This window comes from Bidens hawaiensis, unplaced genomic scaffold (genome assembly GCF_021521415.1).
Source record: "Bidens hawaiensis isolate Kalapana, Puna unplaced genomic scaffold, B.hawaiensis_p1.1 tig00023607_1, whole genome shotgun sequence".
In the NCBI taxonomy this organism is placed as follows: domain Eukaryota; kingdom Viridiplantae; phylum Streptophyta; class Magnoliopsida; order Asterales; family Asteraceae; genus Bidens; species Bidens hawaiensis.
The window spans coordinates 72,674-93,067 of NW_027493696.1; the positions used below are offsets into that span (position 1 = coordinate 72,674).

Sequence of the window (20,394 nt, forward strand, 5' to 3'; positions counted from 1 at the left end):
GACCGGCTCGCCCCGGCCGTCCGCGCCCCCGTCCACGGCTAAGGGGTAGTGGTGTGCGCAACGACCACGTCATCCGCGCCCCGCTACCCTCACCCATATACATCATTATAACAATGTAACAAACCATAACCATGCATTGATTTTGTGGTTTTTCCTAATGGTTGGTCTATTAAATTTTAATTATTTCACTTATAAAAAAATATTTTATAAAGTACAAATAGGATGGAGTCAATGCAGAGTATACGTCATCTTAACCCCCGCAGTAGAAAGTAAAAACATTAGAAGACACCACTTGATAAATATTTATAAAAGTGATGGCCATGGGTCAATGTTTAAGGACACATCCCTTCGGATGTCATCCGCATCTTACAGCTTGCTCGGGCCCACACTTTATAATAGAACTTCACTCTCAAATTACACTTTTACCCTCGCTACAATCAACCCCTAGCTAATATATATATATATATAAAGATGTACATATATGATGTACCCTAAACCCCACTCCACTGAACCACTCTAGCTAGCTACCTCCAATTAAGTTTCTGAGCCATGGGTATTTGTAGTTCAAGCGAGTCCACGTCAGTGGCAACGGCCAAGCTGATATCACATGACGGCAGTCTACTTGAATTCTCGTACCCGGTTAAGGTGTCGTACGTTTTGCAAAACAATCCATCCACCTTCATTTGTAACTCCGATGAGATGGAGTTTGATGACGTGGTGTCGGCCATTAGCGAAAATGAGGAGCTTCAGCTTGGTCAGCTTTACTTCGCGCTTCCGTTGAGCCGGCTGCGCCGCCGGCTTCAGCCGGATGAAATGGCGGCGTTGGCGGTGAAGGCTAGTTCTGCATTGGCTGGTTGTCGCCGGAAAAACGGGTATTTTTTGGCTGGAGAGAAGAGTTGGGGTCGGGTTGCGGATGCCGGAGTTTTTGAGACGAGAAGTACTGGTGGTGGTAGGAGACGAAGCTTTATGGCAATGTGGAGTGTCATACCGGAGTAGTACTAATTATATAGGGGGTGTTCGGTTAGCTTTTGGAAATTGCTTGACATATTTGTTTTTTGATTTTCAAAAAACAAATAAATTAAGAAGTTATTTTCAAAAGCCCATTCAAATACCCGGTCTCAGGGTGAAATTGAGTGAGAATGTTTGTAATTAATTTTTAAGGTTTAAACTTCACGGTTTTACATCTAAAGTGGGCTGTTGATTTTTTTTACGCGGATGTTTTCATAGGAAAGGTTTAAACGTCAGTGGACCCTTTGAATACTATCCAGGTGCGATATGTATCATTAGGTCATTTTATGATGGTTGTTGAAAGTTTCCATCTTAGTTCAAATGTGAAAATGTGGAATTTGAAGTTATGGATAATGATAATTTAGAACTAAGAAATTGGAAATTAGAATGTCAAGTCATAATTAACATGTGACCTTGATTGGATATATCAAATATATGACCTGGCCCGCACCTTTGTACTGACTATGAGTTCATTCAGTAGTATGATTGTCTTTGTACTAGCTACTTCCAACAAATTGTAAATCTTGTGTGATTATAGTTTTGGTGAATGAAGAAATAATAAATTATATCTGTATTTTGTAACCCATTTTTATATGATAACTCAAAATTTTGTTTGAATTCTAAATTCCCACTAATACCAGGTTAATACTTCAGTTTTAAACTGAGTTCAAGCTACAAAGTATTGTATTTTTATTATTTGTAACATCCACTATACTATATATCATTCTTTCAGTTTATGTATCTTAGTATTAAAATTATTTGTACACATAATATAGATTAAATATTAACGTAATGTCAGTTTTTGTAATTTATATCTTTCTAAAGTATGTTTCCATTTTATAATGCATGGCCTGCACTTATAAATCACGTTGTGTCTCAAAAAACATATTACAAATTGTTTGTGTGTTTAACTGATGATTTTTTTATTTTCACTCGTGTAGCACACGGGTTAATAACCTAGTTTCCAAATATACATACTACCGACATATTTTCACAAGAGATTACTCATGTTTAAGTAATTTTATTTTAGTTCTCTCTCTCTCTCTAAGATCATTAACATTATTGAATGTTGCATTTCCGGCCATCTTCTGATGATGTTGCAATTCCTCTTTGTATAATGTGTCCTCTTATCTTCATATCCTACTCTTTTAGACGGTTTCATTAAATATTTAAGGACATGTATATGACATATAATCATAGTAATAAACAATTGACATTATAAGTTAACATAGATTTTATTAAATAAAGCTTAACCATTGTTTTTTCAATATTATTAAACATATACATTCAAGTAAATAATAAGTTTTGATTAATGTCAAGGCTCGAGTACCGAACACTCATTCAAGGATATTAATTTTCAACATGATAAATCATACTAATCTAATTATATGTTTTTATCCCAAAATTATGATTTTAGAATATATAAAGGTTTTGGCGAATTGTATTAAGTTTGACAAAATCTAAAGGCGAAGATACGCTTTTGTGTATCTAAACACCAAAAAAATCTATGGCCCCATTGTTATAAACTGCTTGGTCACATATGAAAATAGGGATGCTACAAAAATCACACACTTTCTACATGTATGGGTAGATTTTGGTAATGAAAATTATATATCCGATCACAGAATCAGTCTTATACATGTAGTGTTTGTTGGTTTACCTGCTTTTATCAAATATACTCGTTTAGATTATAATTTCGTTAATAATTTGGGATTCCAATCACCCCGTACCCCTCGCTTCTAACGTTATATAATTTATAATAACTACACACTAATTTTGACAACTTCTAAAAGTCGTTTTTTAATATATGTTAAGAATATATAATCTATTAATGCATCCGGCTTTAATGCGGGTAAATATTGTAGGTTTTAGGTAATCACGTGAGTGCCCGTCCTAATCAAGTGAAAATAGTTAGGGGTGGCCCCATATGCGAGCACATAATAATGTGTCTCAAATATCATAAGTTCTGTGATATCTACAACAAACACAAAGATCCATCTCATTTTTGTCAAAAAAACAGATCCCCTTTTGCTAATCATATTAGTTGGACACTTGTAAGATTTGATAGTTGCATGCAATGTTCTACTTCAAGACCTTGACTTTTATTATGCAAAGTAGATTTCACTTTAGCGCTTGAAAGCATATAACATAAGGATGTTGGTAGCTTAGCTGCTGGTTAAACTTCATTTTCATTACAGGTGTTCGCATTGCATGTAGCCAAAAACACATTGTGGTCTATGTATGCATAATGCAAGCATGTATCATGTATCCATGCTGCGTCATGGCTCAGACATACGTACGCATGCGGTGAACTGTTGTACTGATTGGTTTATTGAGATTTTCGATACATACAATCCCATACAGCTGGTTCCCATGTATATGGGAGATGTGGTGTTATTGGAAACCACAATCTATAATGATTTTTCTATGTCACTCAAATCAGATATTGACAGTTGTGAAAAACTTAGTGCACATCAGCTTCTTTTAACCCTGTTGGAAGGACTTTGCACCAACTGCCCCCACCTTTTCAAGTACACACTACACACCTTGGATTCAATTTTTTATTCACTTATGCAAAATTACACATGAAATTTGATTTCTGTTATTTTATTTCTACCTATACCGAGTATTTAATATTCATTATTTCACTCCAATATCTATTCATGTAGTTTTTTAAGAACTTGGTTATGCAATTCAAAAACATGTAACAACGCAGCTTGTTACTCATTTGCTTTCTGTATTGATATAAACACTAGTTTTCATCAATGAAAATTTGGCTATAAAGAAAAGTTTGATTCGTTACTTGCGCAATTGGTTACAAAACAATAACTCTTAATTTGGTTGGAAGTTAATGAAATGAAGAATGAATGTAAACCCTCCTATGAATCTTTCGAACTATGGTTGTTATACATTGAGTCTCTTAATTACATTGTCTATTAAATAATTTCATTTCTTCCTCACTAACAAATAATGCTAGATTATTTGCCGACATAACAAATTGTATGAAGGGGCATAGCTCGTGTCCAGAGATATTTTGTTGTACCTTAACTAGCTATATATGTGTCACTGTCTTATGTAATTTAGGAACAAACACAATATTTATCATCATATTGAAGATAATTAATTTACTTAAAACGTGATTCGATCATATTTGTCCATTATAAATAATTCACGAGAGGATATGAAGCAAGTTAGGAACACAACAGGAAAAGATATGTCACAATTTAAAACACACGTCCTTTTCTCTTAACCAACTCATGACATGAAACCAAAACCCATCGTGTCCCATCTTATGCTAACCAACCCTTCATTCACTTGCACAATCACTACAAAGATTCTCTTCTAGTGCTTGTGCTGTAGGGGTCCATTGTAGTGATTCTCTTGTAGAGCTTTTGGTGTAAGGGGGGTGTTTGGCCTAGCTTTTATTTTTCGGAAAAATTCTCAAAATAGCCCTATTTTAGGAAAATGTTTCAAAAATGTCCCACTCTAACACATCTCCGACGATGCGTTAGGAAGTCTATCTTTAACACATCGCCAAAGATGTGTTAGACTTCCTAACGCATCGTCGGAGATTAGTTAAACTTCCTAACACATCGGCGAAGATGTGTTAAACTTTTTAACGCATCGTCAACGACGTGTTAGCCTCTTGTTTGCTAATTTTTAATATTATATTAATATAACTAACTGTACTTGTTTTTGTGATTTTATAACTTTTAATATATAAAGTTTTATATCATTTCGAATATACCGATAAAAATGCTTATTTTTATCTATATGTTGGCATAAATTTTATTTAAAACCGTGCGGGTCAAATTTTATTGAATATTTCGATATTAATTTGACATGACTCGGGTTTAAGTAAATTTATGTCGGTCCGTAGATAAAAATAAGTATGCTTTATCGGTATATTCGAAATAATATAAAATTTATATACTAAAAGTTATAAAACAACAAATATAGGTATATATAGTTATATTTATATAATATTAAAAATAACAAACAAGAGGCTAACATGTCGTTGACGATGCGTTAAGAAGTCTAACGCATCTTTGCCGATGCATTAGGAAGTCTAACTCATCTCCGACGATGCGTTATGAAGTCTAACACATCTTTGACGATGTGTTAAAGATAGACCTCCTAACACATCGTTGGAGATGTGTTAGAGGGGGACATTTTTGAAATTCTAAAATCTTGGGAACATTTTTGGAACCTCTTTTCAAAATAGGGCTATTTTGGGATTTTTCTCTTTATTTTATGGCTTATGCTTATTTCCTTACTGAAATAAGCTTTTACAAATAAACTAAAAAACCATCTTCAAACAAGCTTCTTCAAATTAGCCTATATAAGCTATATAAGCTTAAGCTAAAAAAGCTAAACCAAACACCAAATTAAGCTTATTATGTAAAAATAAGCTAAAAAAGCTATAAGCTTTGTTTAAAAAGCTAGGCCAAACACCCCTTACGTTTAACAAGGCTTTAAATAAATCGAACGTTCAGTGAACAGTTAGTTCGTGAACTGTTCGACGATAAGTTCGTTTATGTTTGTCTATTTAAGAAATGAATGAACGTTCACTACAACAAATTGTGTCTGATATGACGAGACCTAGAGCGACGACAATTATCGTGTAAGTCACCGATCCCGGTACCCTACTTTGGCGTTGGATTTACTCATAAACACAGTTCTAAATATCAGAGTTAATTAAAATTTTCGCGGAATAAATAAAACTTCAAACATTCATTACAAACATTCATTCGTTACTTCATAACGAATTGACCTTTATAACGAACCCTTATAACTTATTGGCCTTTCATTACGAATGGGCCTTCTAACGAATGAGGTTTCATTCGTCATTTCCCCGTAATGAATTGCTTCACGAATGACTTCACGAATGTAGCTGATTCGTTTTTCTTTCTTAACGAATTGGCATAGCGAATGAGCTAACGAATGAGAGCTCATTCGTAGTCTTCCGTAACGAATTACATAACGAATTCGTTATACGCGCCTAGGGTTAGGTCAGAGAATGTTAGAAACATTCTCTAACATCCTTAAAATCCGCGCCGCCTTTCCGGCGCCGTCGATCTAGTAAATCGGGCGGTGGCCGAAAAAATGTATTTTACACCGTTTTTCATCCCGTTCGATCCAGATCCGAGCTAGGGTGACCCCTAAGCTCGTATTTTGACCGTTTTATACCCGATTCCATCTGGATCTCGTGAATTTAACGGTTGAGGGTGTCGGCTCGTTGTTTCACGACTAGATCTAGCGGGTTTGGATACATAAGATATCATAACATTATTACCTTGGCGTTGGATTTACTCATAAACACATTTCTAAATATCAGAGTTAATTAAAACTTTCGCGGAATAAATAAAACTTCAAACATTCATTACTTGTCTTAAAATATTTAAAACATCATGACAAAACTTCTCTGGATGCCAGTCCCTTCGATCCTGCCATGTGTCCTTCTCTCAAGCCAACTGCTTCAATCTATTCACCTGCGTGCATACTAAAAGTCAGCTACGCTGAATGAGTTCTATTTAATCAGGCAACATACAATACATTCACATACTTACATATATACGTGTCCGAAGATACATATTACATACAAGCTTTCTTTCATTTGTACATACATACTTCGTTCATTCTTTCTTTCATACTCTCATACATTCATTCATACATTATTTCATACTATCGCGTTTTCATACTTTCATAATACATACATAACTATCTTTACCACATCATATATTAGTAGGGTCTTGTCCATTTATTCTCTATCTCAGATATTATTAGGGTCTGGTCACTTCCTTCTCTATCTCAAATATTAATAGGGTTTGGTCCCTTCTATCTCTATCTCAGATATTATTAGGGCCTGGTCCCTTTTCTTCTCTATAACAACTATACATACACTACTTTATACGTACATTCTATTATAAACATTCATGTATGTCCTTACTCATTTATATAACATTCATGCATCTTATTTTAGACACACCTTTCATGGCGATGCGTGCAATATCCAAAGATCGTTCCCGTATCGACAGTCATACATTCATATCATAAATATAATTATCACATCTATCATTAGGACATACACTTACCAGTTAAGGTAAGTGTATTAACATTCACATTGAGTATGCACACAGTCCCGAAAACATAACAAGGAAGTGGGACTAGAAACTCACCTGAATGTGGTTATGTTCACCGTTAATGGTTATTCCTTTCTTTAGCTGTGCGCGACTAACCGTTTAACAATTACACGTATCAATTAATCATCCTTAACCATATCGTGTTTCTAGTTTAATTATAACCCTCAATGAACGGGGTCCGGGGGGCAGTGCTCCTGGCAGCGAGGTTCTAGGGGCGGCAGCCCCTAGCGGGGTCCAAGGGGCAGAGCCCCTGGCTGGGGTTAAGCTTTCAGGTCAATTTGGAAAAATTTTATTTTCGTTAACTGTTCTTAATAGAATTTCCATTAGAATTCTTTATATTTTATTGTTAACCCATTAACCCTTTAAGGTAATCTTTCACCAATTAATAAAGTCCAAGGGCTTCTATGTAATAAATCATTCTTTTCTAAGTCCAGGACCTTTCTGTCATTCTTTCAAAGTCTAATTCGTTATCAGTTTCTTAACGAATGGGGGCTCATTTGCTTCTGTCTTTCATAACGAATGGACTCATTCGTTACTTCATATAAAATTGACCTTCATAACGAATTGACCTTTATAACGAATTGACCCTTATAACTTATTGGCCGTTCATAACGAATGGACCTTCTAACGAATGAGGTTTCATTCGTCATTTCCCCGTAACGAATTGCTTAACGAATGACTTCACGAATGTATCTAATTCGTTTTTCTTTCTTAACGAATTGGCATAGCGAATGAGCCTAACGAATGAGGGCTCATTCGTTAGTCTTCCATAACGAATTACATAACGAATTCGTTACACGCGCCTAGGGTTAGGTCAGAGAATGTTAGAAACATTCTCTAACATCCTTAAAATCCGCGCCGCCTTTCCGGCGCCGTCGTTCTGGTAAACCGGGAGGTGGCCGGAAAAATGTATTTTATACCGTTTTTCACCGTTGTTCATCCCGTTCGATCCATATCCGAGCTAGGGTGACCCCTAAGCTCGTATTTTGACCGGTTTATACCCGATTCAATCCGGATCTCCTGAATTTAACGGTTGAGGGTTTCGGCTAGTCGTTTCGTGACTAGATCTAGCAGGTTTGGATCCATAAGATATCATAACATTATTACCTCGTATCGACGCTCGGTTTCCTCTTTTTATATCGTCTAGAGAAAGAGAGAAAATGAGAGAGAGCTTAAGTGTGTGTTTTGGATGGTGTATGAAATGGGTGGAATGAATGGATTAGGGAGTAATTGTGGTTTATATATTATGGGTCATGGGGTTAAGCCCATGGTCTTTCTTCCTTCCGTTTTAAGCCAAGTCCATTACCCACATTTATTTAACCCAACACAAGCCTATCTCATAACAAGTAATATTATTATTTTATTAACCGAAATGGGAAACGAGATGTTACAAGTCTTTATTCCTTAAAGAGGTTTCGTCCCCGAAACCTAACTATTACTTAAACAATCCCAGGTAAAATTGCACATCTCTTCTTCAACTTCCCAAGTGGAATCTGATCCTTTACGGTGCTTCCATATCACCTTCACCAAAGGGATAACTTTATTACGAAGCTGCTTTTCCTTGAGGTCGACTATCTCTACAGGCTATTTAATGTAGTTTAACTGTTCATCAATCTCGATGTCTACTAATGGCACACGAGACGTGTCATCAGCTAGACAATTTCTCAGATGAGAAACATGAAAAGTAGAATTAATTCCTTCCAACTCTTCTGGTAAATCTATCTTGTAAGATACTTCACCTATACGATTTACAATCTTAAACGGTCCAATGTACTCTGGAGTTAGCTTTCCTCTCTTCCAGAAACGAATAATTCCCTTCCAAGGCGAGAACTTGAGCATCACATTGTCACCAATTTTAAACTCGACTAGTCGTCGCCGCTTATTAGCATACGACTTCTGTCGGTCTTGAGAAGCTTTCATTCTTGCTTTGATCTGATCGAATCTTGTCGAGGTTTCTTGCACAACTTTCAAACTTCAAATCTCTTTCTGACCAATCTCTCCCCAACATATAGGAGTTCTACAACATCTACCGTATAACATCTCAAACGGTGGCATACCAATACTTGAATGGTAGCTGTTGTTATAAGAGAACTCTGCAAGATGAATATGATCATCCCAACTTCCTCCAAAGTCTAGAACACAAGCACGTAGCATATCCTCAAGGGTTTGAATAGTCCTTTTAGACTGCGCATCTGTTTGAGGATGATACGCCGTACTGATGTTTAATCTTGTTCCCATAGTTTCATGGAACTTCTTCCAGAATCTTGAAGTAAAGCGAGTATCTCTATCAGACACTATCGATAACGACACTCCATTCTTAGACACAACCTTTTTTATGAACACATTCGCTAACGTTTCTGACGAGATGGCCTCTCGTATAGGCAGAAGTGAGCACTTTTCGTTAAACGGTCCACAATCACCCAAATGGTATCATGATGTTTAGCTATACGGGGTAGCTTAGTTATGAAATCCATGGTGATGTGTTCCCATTTCCATTCTGGTATCTCTAAAGGTTGCATCTTCCCATAAGGCTTCTGGTGTTCAGCCTTGACTTGCAAACAAGTTAAGCACTTACTTACATAATCCACTACATCATTCTTCATACCCGACCACCAATAATCTCTCTTTAGATCTTAATACATCTTGGTGGATCCCGGATGAATCGAGTACCTCGACTTTTGAGCATCATATAATATTCGACCTCTGAAATTTCCATGGCGTGGAATCCATATACGATCAAACCTAATCCTAACACCATGAGTGTTTTCCATCAGCTCGTTTTGATGTCCGACAATTCTTTCCTTCTTCATTAGCCCTTCATCTGCAGGCACCTCAGACTGCGCGTTGGTGATTTCTCCAAAGAGGTTTGAGTTGACAATTCAATAATATGACTTCACCGTTGTAATGAATTCCTCATTCTTACGGCTTAACGCGTCAGCGACCATGTTAGCCTTACCATGATGGTATTTGATATTACAGTCATAGTCCTTAATCAGATCTAACCATCTCCTCTGTCTCATGTTCAGCTCCTTCTGCTCGAAGAAGTACTTCAAACTCTTATGATCTGTGTAGATAGTACACTAGTACCATACAGATAATGTCTCCATATCTTTAGAGCATGCACTACTGCTGCTAGCTCTAAGTCATGCGTTGGATAAGTACTCTCGTGAACTTTCAACTGTCTGGACGCATAAGCTATCACTTTTCCTCGTTGCATCAACATGCAACCTAACCCATGATACGAGGCATTAGTTCAAACAACCAAATCCTCATCACCTTCAGGTGGATCAAGGATTGGAGCTTGTGTGAGTCTTTTCTTCAATTCATTTAAAGCTTCTTTCTGTAATTTACCCCCATTGAATACTACGGTTTTTCGGGTCATTTCGGTCAATGGTGTGGCTATCTTAGAGAAGCCTTCGATGAATCTCCTGTAATAGCCAGCCAACCCTAAGAAACTTCGTATATCGGTCACGTTTTGTGGAGTCTTCCAGTTTGTTATCGCCTTAAGCTTAGCTGGGTCCACGGTAATCCCTTCAAGATTGATCACGTGACCAAAAAACTGCACTTCACACAACCAAAATGCACATTTCGAAATTTAGCATACAACTTCTCTTCCTTCAAAACCTCCAATACTTCTCTTAAATGCTTAGCATGATCAGACTCGCATTTAGAATATATAAATATATCATCAATAAAGATGATGACTGACTTGTCTAACATCAACCGACATACCTTATTCGTCATGTCCATAAATGCTGCAGGAGCATTCGTTAGACCGAACGACATCACGAGGAACTCATAGTTTCCTTACCGTGTCTGAAACGCTGTCTTAGGGATGTCCGCCTCTTTCACTTTCAGCTGATGATAGCCTGATCTAAGGTCTATTCGTGAGAACCAACTCAAACCTTGTAGTTGATCAAACAAATCATCGATTCGTGGCAACGGATATCTGTTCTTCACCGTAAGCTTGTTCAACTCTCGGTAATCTATACACATTTTCATACTTCTATCCTTCTTCTTAACAAACAACACCGGTGCACCCCACGGGGAAACACACGGTCTTATAAAGCCTTTATCGATGAGTTGTTGTAGTTGGGATATCAATTCTTTCATCTCGGACGGTGACAGGCGGTAAAGTGCTTTCGCGACGGGCTGGGCTCCTGGTACTAAGTCTATATGAAATTATATTTCACGCTCCGGTGGCAACCCCGGAATGCCCTCAGGGAACATTTTGGATAGTCGCAAACAACAAGAACATTTTTCACTTCCTTCGTCTCGGCCGTAGCTTTGACAACATACGCCAGGTAGGCACCACACCCTCGTCTTAACAATCATTCGGCTTTTATCATCGAAATGACATTAAGCCCCAAACTTTTTTATCACTATAAACCGTCACCGTACCACCATCCAAGGACCTTAACCTTATTAATATACTCTTACACACTATATGAGCCTCAAACTCAGATAGCCAATCCATCCTCAAAACCACATAGAACCCTCCTAAGGTTATGACATACAAGGTAACAGGGAACTCATGTTCCTCTAATTCTATCTTACAGTCCTTAACCATCCTCATTATTCTAACTGAGGTCTCACTCATGGTTTCTACTTTAAAAGTTGTAGGCACATGACAACATTTCATTTTTGCTAGCTTACTAAATGTCGTAGCTACAAAACTTCTATTCGCACCTGAATCAAACAATATTAAAGCAGAATTACCGTTCACTAAAAACATACCTATCACAACATTAGGAATCTGTCTGGCTTGTTCCTGGGTTAACATGATGGCCGTAGTCCTTGGCCTTGCTTGCTCAGCATCTCTCTTTCCGCTTCCTCCAGCTTCACCATCAGTGCACTCCCTTGACATATGACCAGTCTTACCACACTTGTAACATGCGGGCTTTGCATTGCAATCTGGAGCATAATGGCCCACCTTCCCACACTTGTAACAGGCATTCGACCCAAGCCTGCACTCTCCACCGTGAACTTTACCGCACTTGTGACAAACATTCGTACCTTTACCCTATTTTCACTCACTACAGTGCATCTTACTACACGTCTTACAGGACCTCTTCTCCCACACACTCTTCTATTTATCCCTAGGGTTCCACAACTGTGTACCGGGTCGTTTAGAAGGAACAACACATTTCTTCTCGTTCTTCTCTTCCACCGCCACCTCATTCACAACCAGATCTTCGTAAACCATCTCTGCAAGTTCAACAACAGAGTCAAAAGTAGCAGGTTTACTCGTCTTGACCAAAGTGCGGACGTTCCGTGGCAGTCCTCTTATGTAGCACTTGATTATTTTGGACTCAGTATTCACCATGTCAGGCACCAACCTAGACATGCGGTTGAATTCAGTAGTGTATTTGCGGTGTGTCATCTTTCCCGCCTTCAAGTTTAGAAACTTCATCTCAGCCCTTTCAACCTCAGCATCAGCACTGAACCTTCTCATCACTAACTCTCTCATGTCATCTCATCTCATCTCCTTGACTTCTTCTCGAGTCTTCCTCTGCTCCACCGACTTCCACCAGTACATAGCTTCATCTCCGAACGATTGGGTGACATAACCCACTGCTTGGTCTGGACGAAACTCGCTAATTCGGATAACCTTGTCCTTGGCGGTTATCCATTGGAGAGTAGCGATTGCGTCTCCTAAACCAGTCAGCTACGGCGGGTCACATCCTTTTAATGACTTGTAGTTACACCCGCCTCGGCCTCTCCTTCTGTCATTGACTTTGTCAGATCGAACTTCACTCAATTCACTTTTTCCATCATCAGCTTTCTTACCGTTATCCACCGCCCTCTCGGCGGTCCTCACATGGCTTCCAACAAACTTTTCAGGTTGCAGGTTCTTCACTTCCGTAGCTACAGCTTGAGCAATGGCAGCTTGAACAGCAGGGTCAAGCTGATACCCTTCATTGTTGCTCGGATTCCGTCCAGCCGCACTTCCTTCTTCCCTTGTGTTAGTAGCTGATTCTATAGAAGGTTCTCGGATAGTACGTGGCCTACCACGACGTCCAGTATGACCTCCTTGACTGACGACCTTTCTTGCTCCAGCCTCATATTCTATAAGGAAACACAAACGTCATCACTTAAGGAACTATTTAGTACAAGGATAGTAAGGCTAATTGGTAATAACATTGGCTAGCTGTGATTAGTTGATCACGTCACTCTCCGTGTCCTATACACTTACCTTTGTGAGTCCACTTGTGCTAGTTATACTTCTAACAATTAGGTAATCAAACAGTTCATATAATTATATACCCCTATCTCTAGCAATTAAGCTAACTTCCTTACATATTCTTACATTACACATGAAATTAATCATGTGCTTTACCTTTACTCAGCTTTCTTGAGCAACACATGGCTTGCTTGAACTGAGAGCTTTTTTCTTTTCTTACTTATGTCCCATTCACTGTTCGAGTCTAAGCATGTAGGTTGCTTAATTATCTCGAACTTATGCTTTGATACCAACTTTTAAGACACTGATCCCAGTACCCTACTTTGGCGTTAAATTTACTTATAAACATAGTTCGAAATAAAAATTCAAACATTCATTACTTTTCTTAAAAACAAAACATAAATGGTTTATTTTAAACATCATGACAAAACTTCTCTGGATGCCAGTCCCTTCGATCCTGCGATGTGTCCTTCTCTCAAGCCAACTGCTTCAATCTATTCACCTGCGTGCATACTAAAAGTCAGCTACGCTAAATGATTTCTAGTTAATCAGGAAACATAAAATACATTCACATACTTACATATATACGTATCCAAAGATACATATTACATACTTAGCCTGTTACCTTTCTTTCATTCGTACATACATACTTTCATTCTTTATTTCTCTCATACTCTCATACATTCATTCATTCTTCCATACTATCACGTTTTCATACTTTCATAATACATACATAACTATATTTACCATCTCAGATATTAGTAGGGTCTGTTCCCTTTCTTCCCTATCTCAGATATTATTAGGGTCTGGTCTATTTCTTCTCTATCTCAGATATTATTAGGGTCTGTTCCCTTCCTTCTCTATCTCAGATATTAATAGGGTCTGGTCCATTCTATCTCTATCTCAGATATTATTAGGGTCTGGTCCCTTTCTTCTCTATAACAACTATACATACACTACTTTATATGTACATTCTATTATAAACATTCATATATGTCCTTACTCATTCATGTAACATTCATGCATCTTACTTAAGACACACCTTTCCTGGCGATATAATATCCGAAGATCGTTCACGTACCGACAATCATACATTCATAACATAAATATAATTATCGCATCTATCATTAGGACATACACTTACCACTTAAGTGTAAGGCCCCGTTATCGGTGCCTCACGTCTGGGCATTGGATTTACTCATCAACATAGTTCTATTTATCAGAGTTAATAAAAACATACACGGAATATAAAAGCATTCATAAACATTACATTAATCCATTACTTGCCTTAAAATAAACACCATGTCTTTCAAAATATCATAATATTAAACATAAACATCTCCCGATGCCAGCCTCTTATTCAATGCCTCGTGTTCCCCTCAAGCGAGCTGTCTCATTCTACTCACCTGCGTGCATACTAAAAGTCAGCTACGCTGAGTGAGTTCTAGTTAATAACATAACATACTTTACATACATACATACATACGTACTTTCATTCATACTTTCCTAATTCAAATTCTACTTTACTCTATTCTATTCTGCCCGGATATTATTAGGGTCCGGTCCATTATTCTGCCTTGGATATTATTAGGGTCCAGTCCCTGTTCTGCCTCGAGATTATTAAAGGGCTCGGTCCCTTTTCTGCCTTGGATAATATTAGGGTCCAGTCCCTTTTCTGCCTCGAGATTATTAAAGGGCTCGGTCCCTTTTCTGCCTTGGATATTATTAGGGTCCAGTCCCTCTTCTACCTTTCTATGTCTTACATTTATTCATAACATACATACATATCATTCATACTTCATACATAGCATTATAACTTGACAGTACGTGCAATATCCGAAGATCGTTCACGCCCCGACAAACATTCATTCATAACGTTCATACATCATCCATACATTACATATAACATTAATATCTTTATTTATAACCTGGCAGTATGCGTAATATCCGAAGATCGTTCACGTACCGACAAGCAATCATTCATATCTATCACATATATCATATATAGCATACACTTACCACTTAAGTTAAGTGTATTAACTAATCACATCGAGTATGCACACAGCCCCAAAAACATAACAAAGAATGGGGCTAGAAACTCACCTGGATCCTGTTGCGTTCACCGTTAATCGTAATCCCTGTGACAATCGTCAATTTCAGGTTAACTCCGTTAACTCAACTCCGTCAATTCAAACCTAAAGATTTCAGAATCTATAATGCACACCTCATTACATTTAAACTAGGGTTTAAATGACGCTTGACACTTACTACATGTGTAGTCTTTCGGGAATTGCACCGAAACGCAAACGAGTTGACGCAAACAATTGGTGAATAAACGAAAAACGTCAAAACAATAATTATGTGATAATTATATGTTAGACTTATGTGTTATGTGATAACATTGTTATAAACGTTAACTCAATGTGCTAGAACTAGTTAATTAAGCTAGAAAAGTAACATTTGGAAGTGGAGGGACCTAGATGTAACATTATTATTATTAATAATATTATAAAACCCTAAACTCTCTTCTCTCTTTCTCTCCCAAACCCGACGGCAGCCTCTAACCCCCCCCCCCTTGCGATCGGCCTTCATACACACACATACAATCAAGATTTTTCAAGTTTGATTGAAGATTAAGGTGCTAGGAAGGTATAAACGACTATCCTATGCATCATTTATACTTAATTTCGATTTTTTATGGGTTAATTACAAACCCTAGATTCCGAAAATTTCATATATTGTGTTCATATGATTTTTGTTTGATTTGATGATGTGTTGATGATGATTTTATAACTAGAATTGATATTGTTACATGTTAATTGTTGTGTCTTGATTTTGAGATCAAATAAAACCCTAACCATGTATGTATGGTGTAATTGATGTGCATGGATAGTGGTTATGGTGTCTAGAGTGTCATATGAACGGGTTATGGTCTATAGATGATTACTATGTTGAATTTTGTTGCAAACATTTTCTGGACAGATTGTGTTGTTGATGTTCAATTGACTGTAACAGGGTGTAAATTTGAAAATTGGTTGAGATAATTGATACTACAGTAAACTAGGTTGAGTCTAGTTTCTAAAGAATATAAATTTGCAATTTTTGGACGTGTAAAAGTTAACCTTTATGATTTTACAAAAACGTTGTGCAAAGCTGAGTTGTTAGACCTGCTGTTAGGTTGTTTTGTAAATGTTATATCTCATGAACCACGAGACCAATTGGGTTGGTTCCACTTCTGGAAGTTGACTTGTTGAGTTAGGAACCTAACCCAAGTGGTCTTGCATTTGTTGGATTTTTCATTTAACGGGAATTTCAAATAACATTCTGTTGCGCATGAATTTGACTGTTGTGAGTTTGCTGTAATGTTTTGATCATTGTGAGAAACCTATGTGGAATAAAAAAATAAAATAAAATATGTTCTGGAAACCTAATACATGTATGCTTTTGTGATGATTTTTGATGAATTAATTGAGATGCTATGATCGGTGGAATAGTATAATCTTTCAAGTAGAATTCTGTCTCGGTGAAACTAGCTGCTGAATTTTGTGAAAATGCATGAAACATGATAATTGCTAGTTAATTGTTATGTTTTGACCAAATTGCCCCTGCGGGGAATACTTGCTAAATAGTTGTGGTGTTTTGACCAAATTGCCCCTACGGGGAATAGTTGCTAGTGATGTACATTATTAATACACGACACGTAAATAATCGTTCACACATGTATCGTATCACAACTGTACTTGTTAAGTCACACACGATTCACAAACGAAACACGAAACTTAATTTGTGCATAGGTGTTATGTGCCGAGTCTAGAGACTCGATAATAGTTCCGACACTTAGAAAATCTCTTTGTTGTTTTAGAACGCTAGAGAGAGTTTTCTGTGACGCGCATCACATGGTGATTTATTTTTGGGAAATCTTCGCAAACAGTGAGTTCACTTACCCCTCTAAACTATTTTCAAACGCTTTTCACTTGGGGAGATAACATACTCCGAAAACGCATTTAAGATTTTGTTAATATAAATTATATATCACTTGTAAAGACTAAGTGGCAAACGCAATAACTAAAGTCCTTCATTCACATCGAACCGTTTAGTATTGGATAATAGCGAGTCATTGTTGAGTAGTACTACTGGGTTTGACAAACCCCACCCAACGCTAAACTCGACTGGAGGTCGAGTGGGTGTAATCTTGGCTAAACACATACCATGGTCGGGATAGACCTGGTGGCAAGGCAAATGATAAACAGTCAGTTTCGGTGTCGAACACTTAGTAATACTTGTTTTATAGGCTAGCTACCTATATATATATAATTGACATAACACTATCTGGTAATGCAAAACGCTGAACGCAAAACGCTAAACGCAAAACGCTGAACGCAAACGCTAAACGCTTTATTTTATATAAACTTGTGAACTCACCAACCTCGTGTTGACACTTTTAGTATGTTATTCTCAGGTAGCCGAGGCGGGCGCGCGGTATAGGATCATGCATTGTTTGAAACGCTTTTGTTTATGCAACCTGATTTAAACTGTTATTATGGGGTTTTGAGTCGTCCTGCGTGACGCGACTTTTATCTTTTGGTTTTTACGCTTCCGCACTTATTTTCATTTAAACGTTTTTATGGTTTGATTATAACTAATGATTCTGATCCTGTTAGTTCACACCATCTGACGGTAAAACTCCGTTAGTGGATTTTGAGGGTGTGACAGATTGGTATCAGAGCCATTGGTTATAGCGAACTAGAAGCTGCATGCATACTAGACTATAACCGACGATACGTTGGCCATTATCGAATAACTGAGCGCATTGGTCCGGTGGCGTACCGACTGGACCTACCAACGGAACTCAGGGGCGTACACAATGTATTCCACGTATCCAATTTGAAGAAATGCCTATCTGATGAAACCCAAGTAGTCCCTTTGGATGAACTGCAAGTTAATGAACAATTACGCTTCATTGAATAACCAGTCGAAGTTTTGGATTGGGAAACCAAAACGCTCAAGCACAGCAAAATTCCACTCGTTAAGATTCGTTGGAACTCGAGACGTGGACCGGAGTTCACGTGGGAACGCGAGGATCAAATGATGAAAAAGTATCCTCACCTTTTTGAAGGGCTGACCAAACACAGAAAACCGCGAAACCCGACAAACCGTCATAAATCACCGGAGGTATGAATTAAATTTTGGGACGAAATTTCTTTCTTCTAGGGGATGATATGACAAACTGAAAATTTTCTTACTTTTTCAAACACTCATCACGATTTGACTCAAATTTTCCGGACGAAAATTCTTTAACATGGGAATGATGTGACAATCGTCAATTTCAGGTTAACTCCGTTAACTCAACTCCGTCAATTCAAACCTAAAGATTTCTGAATCTATAACGCACACCTTATTACATTTAAACTAGGGTTTAAATGACGCTTGACACTTACTACATGTGTAGTCTTTCGGGAATTGCACCGAAACGCAAACGAGTTGACGCAAACAATTGGTGAATAAACGAAAAACGTCAAAACCAATTTTCATGTAAATCCGTTCATGAAAAGTAAACCTTTTTAACAAAAACGTACATTTGAGGTTTTTTGTCTAAAATCACTTGAGAGGCTCAAAACCATATCAAACGAACTCAGATTTGAGTGATTCAAGCGGCCATGGAACCGTATTTTCCGAATCTACAAACCCATTAACTCTCCTTCGCCGGAAACCGGCGCTACAGTCACCGGAACAGCGGAACATTCGCCGGAATCTTCCCCTTTTAGCTGCTATGGTTTTGCTGATAAAAACCGTACTTCCCGACCTCTGATCCAAGATCTAATCGGTGGGAATTTTCATTTATATACCCTGAACACACAGTTAAAATTTGAAACCGATCCGACGGCTAGATCTCCGGGAATCTTTGTGTCTTTGTGGGTGGGTTTCTAAAAAACGGGAATTGGGTTAAGTGTGTGTTTTGATGGTGTAGGCTATGGTGTAGAGATGTATGAAAATGGACAGGATTAGGGTTTTAAGGGGTATTTATACTCTCTTAAGCCCATGAACCTTAGGCCCATATTTTCTTTTTGGTCCATAATTAATTACATCTAATTAGTATACTTATCCTTCCATCTTTATCATTTTACTATTTTTCTATTAACTCAAGTAAACTTTTCCATCTTAATTAATAATATATTAGTTATTTATTTTTAGAAATTTCGGCAGGTTACAAGTCTACCCACCTTATAAGTGGTTTCGTCCTCAAAACTTGCTTAGTCCTTGTAAAAATGAATACTTCCTGTATTCACATCCTTTCTTTAGCTTCCTTGCTTACCGGTTTATCCTTTGTCTTACAATCAACGAGTCATGTTAATTAGTTTTAACTTTCTGGGTAGCTTGTCCATGAAGTCCTTGGTGATATGCTTCCTTATCCAGACTTTGCAACTGCATATCACTTCCACGAGCATACTCTTTTTTCTTGTCCTTTAAAAAGAGATATTGCACTTACTATCATTACACTGAGCATCGAATGCCCATTCTTTCCAATTGCAACCCTTAGCAAAAATACTGTTTGCAATGCATTCAAAACGTTAGGAAGCACTCCCAGTTTCTTCTTAATGATTATTTCTTGAAATCCTTTTGTCCATCCCTTAAGGTAGAACACTTCTTTCAATCCTTGAGTGCATCCATTGCATAACTTGTTGGAGAACTCCTTAAGTTACCACTTAAACCTTCTTTCATTCTCGGCTCTGTATCAACACGTAGGGTTCATGAGTTATAGACGTCTAAGGTAGCTTGATCATGAAATCCATGATGATACATCTTCCTTTTCTTGACTAATCTAGTCTCACCTTGTCCGATGAATCCATTGTTGTTTGCTGCTGTATATCAGGCCGTCTCATATATCAAAACCAATCGTCTTATCCGACTTCCTTTCCGAGCATGTCTTTCCATCTTTTGTTCTTGGTTTCTAGCATCCTCTTGCGGTGTGAGTTTCGGCTCCACATTCGTAACACTTGTGGTTGTTCTTATCAGTGTAGGCAAAGTATCATGTCTATCCACAGCTGTCACATACCCTGG

At 37.6% G+C, this 20,394-nt stretch overlaps 1 protein-coding gene across 1 annotated transcript; it reads left to right on the forward strand.

The window, feature by feature from the left end:
- The first annotated feature begins 374 nt into the window (after window positions 1-374).
- LOC143567681 (uncharacterized) lies at window positions 375-1,027 on the forward strand. Its single transcript, XM_077054043.1, has one exon. The coding sequence runs from the start codon at window positions 550-552 to the stop codon at window positions 994-996; it is 447 nt and encodes a 148-aa protein (XP_076910158.1). The 5' UTR covers window positions 375-549; the 3' UTR covers window positions 997-1,027.
- The last annotated feature ends 19,367 nt before the right edge of the window (window positions 1,028-20,394 follow it).

Excerpts from the sequence above, each read along its gene's own strand:
- LOC143567681 (XM_077054043.1), top strand. The coding sequence starts at position 550 with ATGGGTATTTGTAGTTCAAGCGAGTCCACGTCAGTGGCAACGGCCAAG.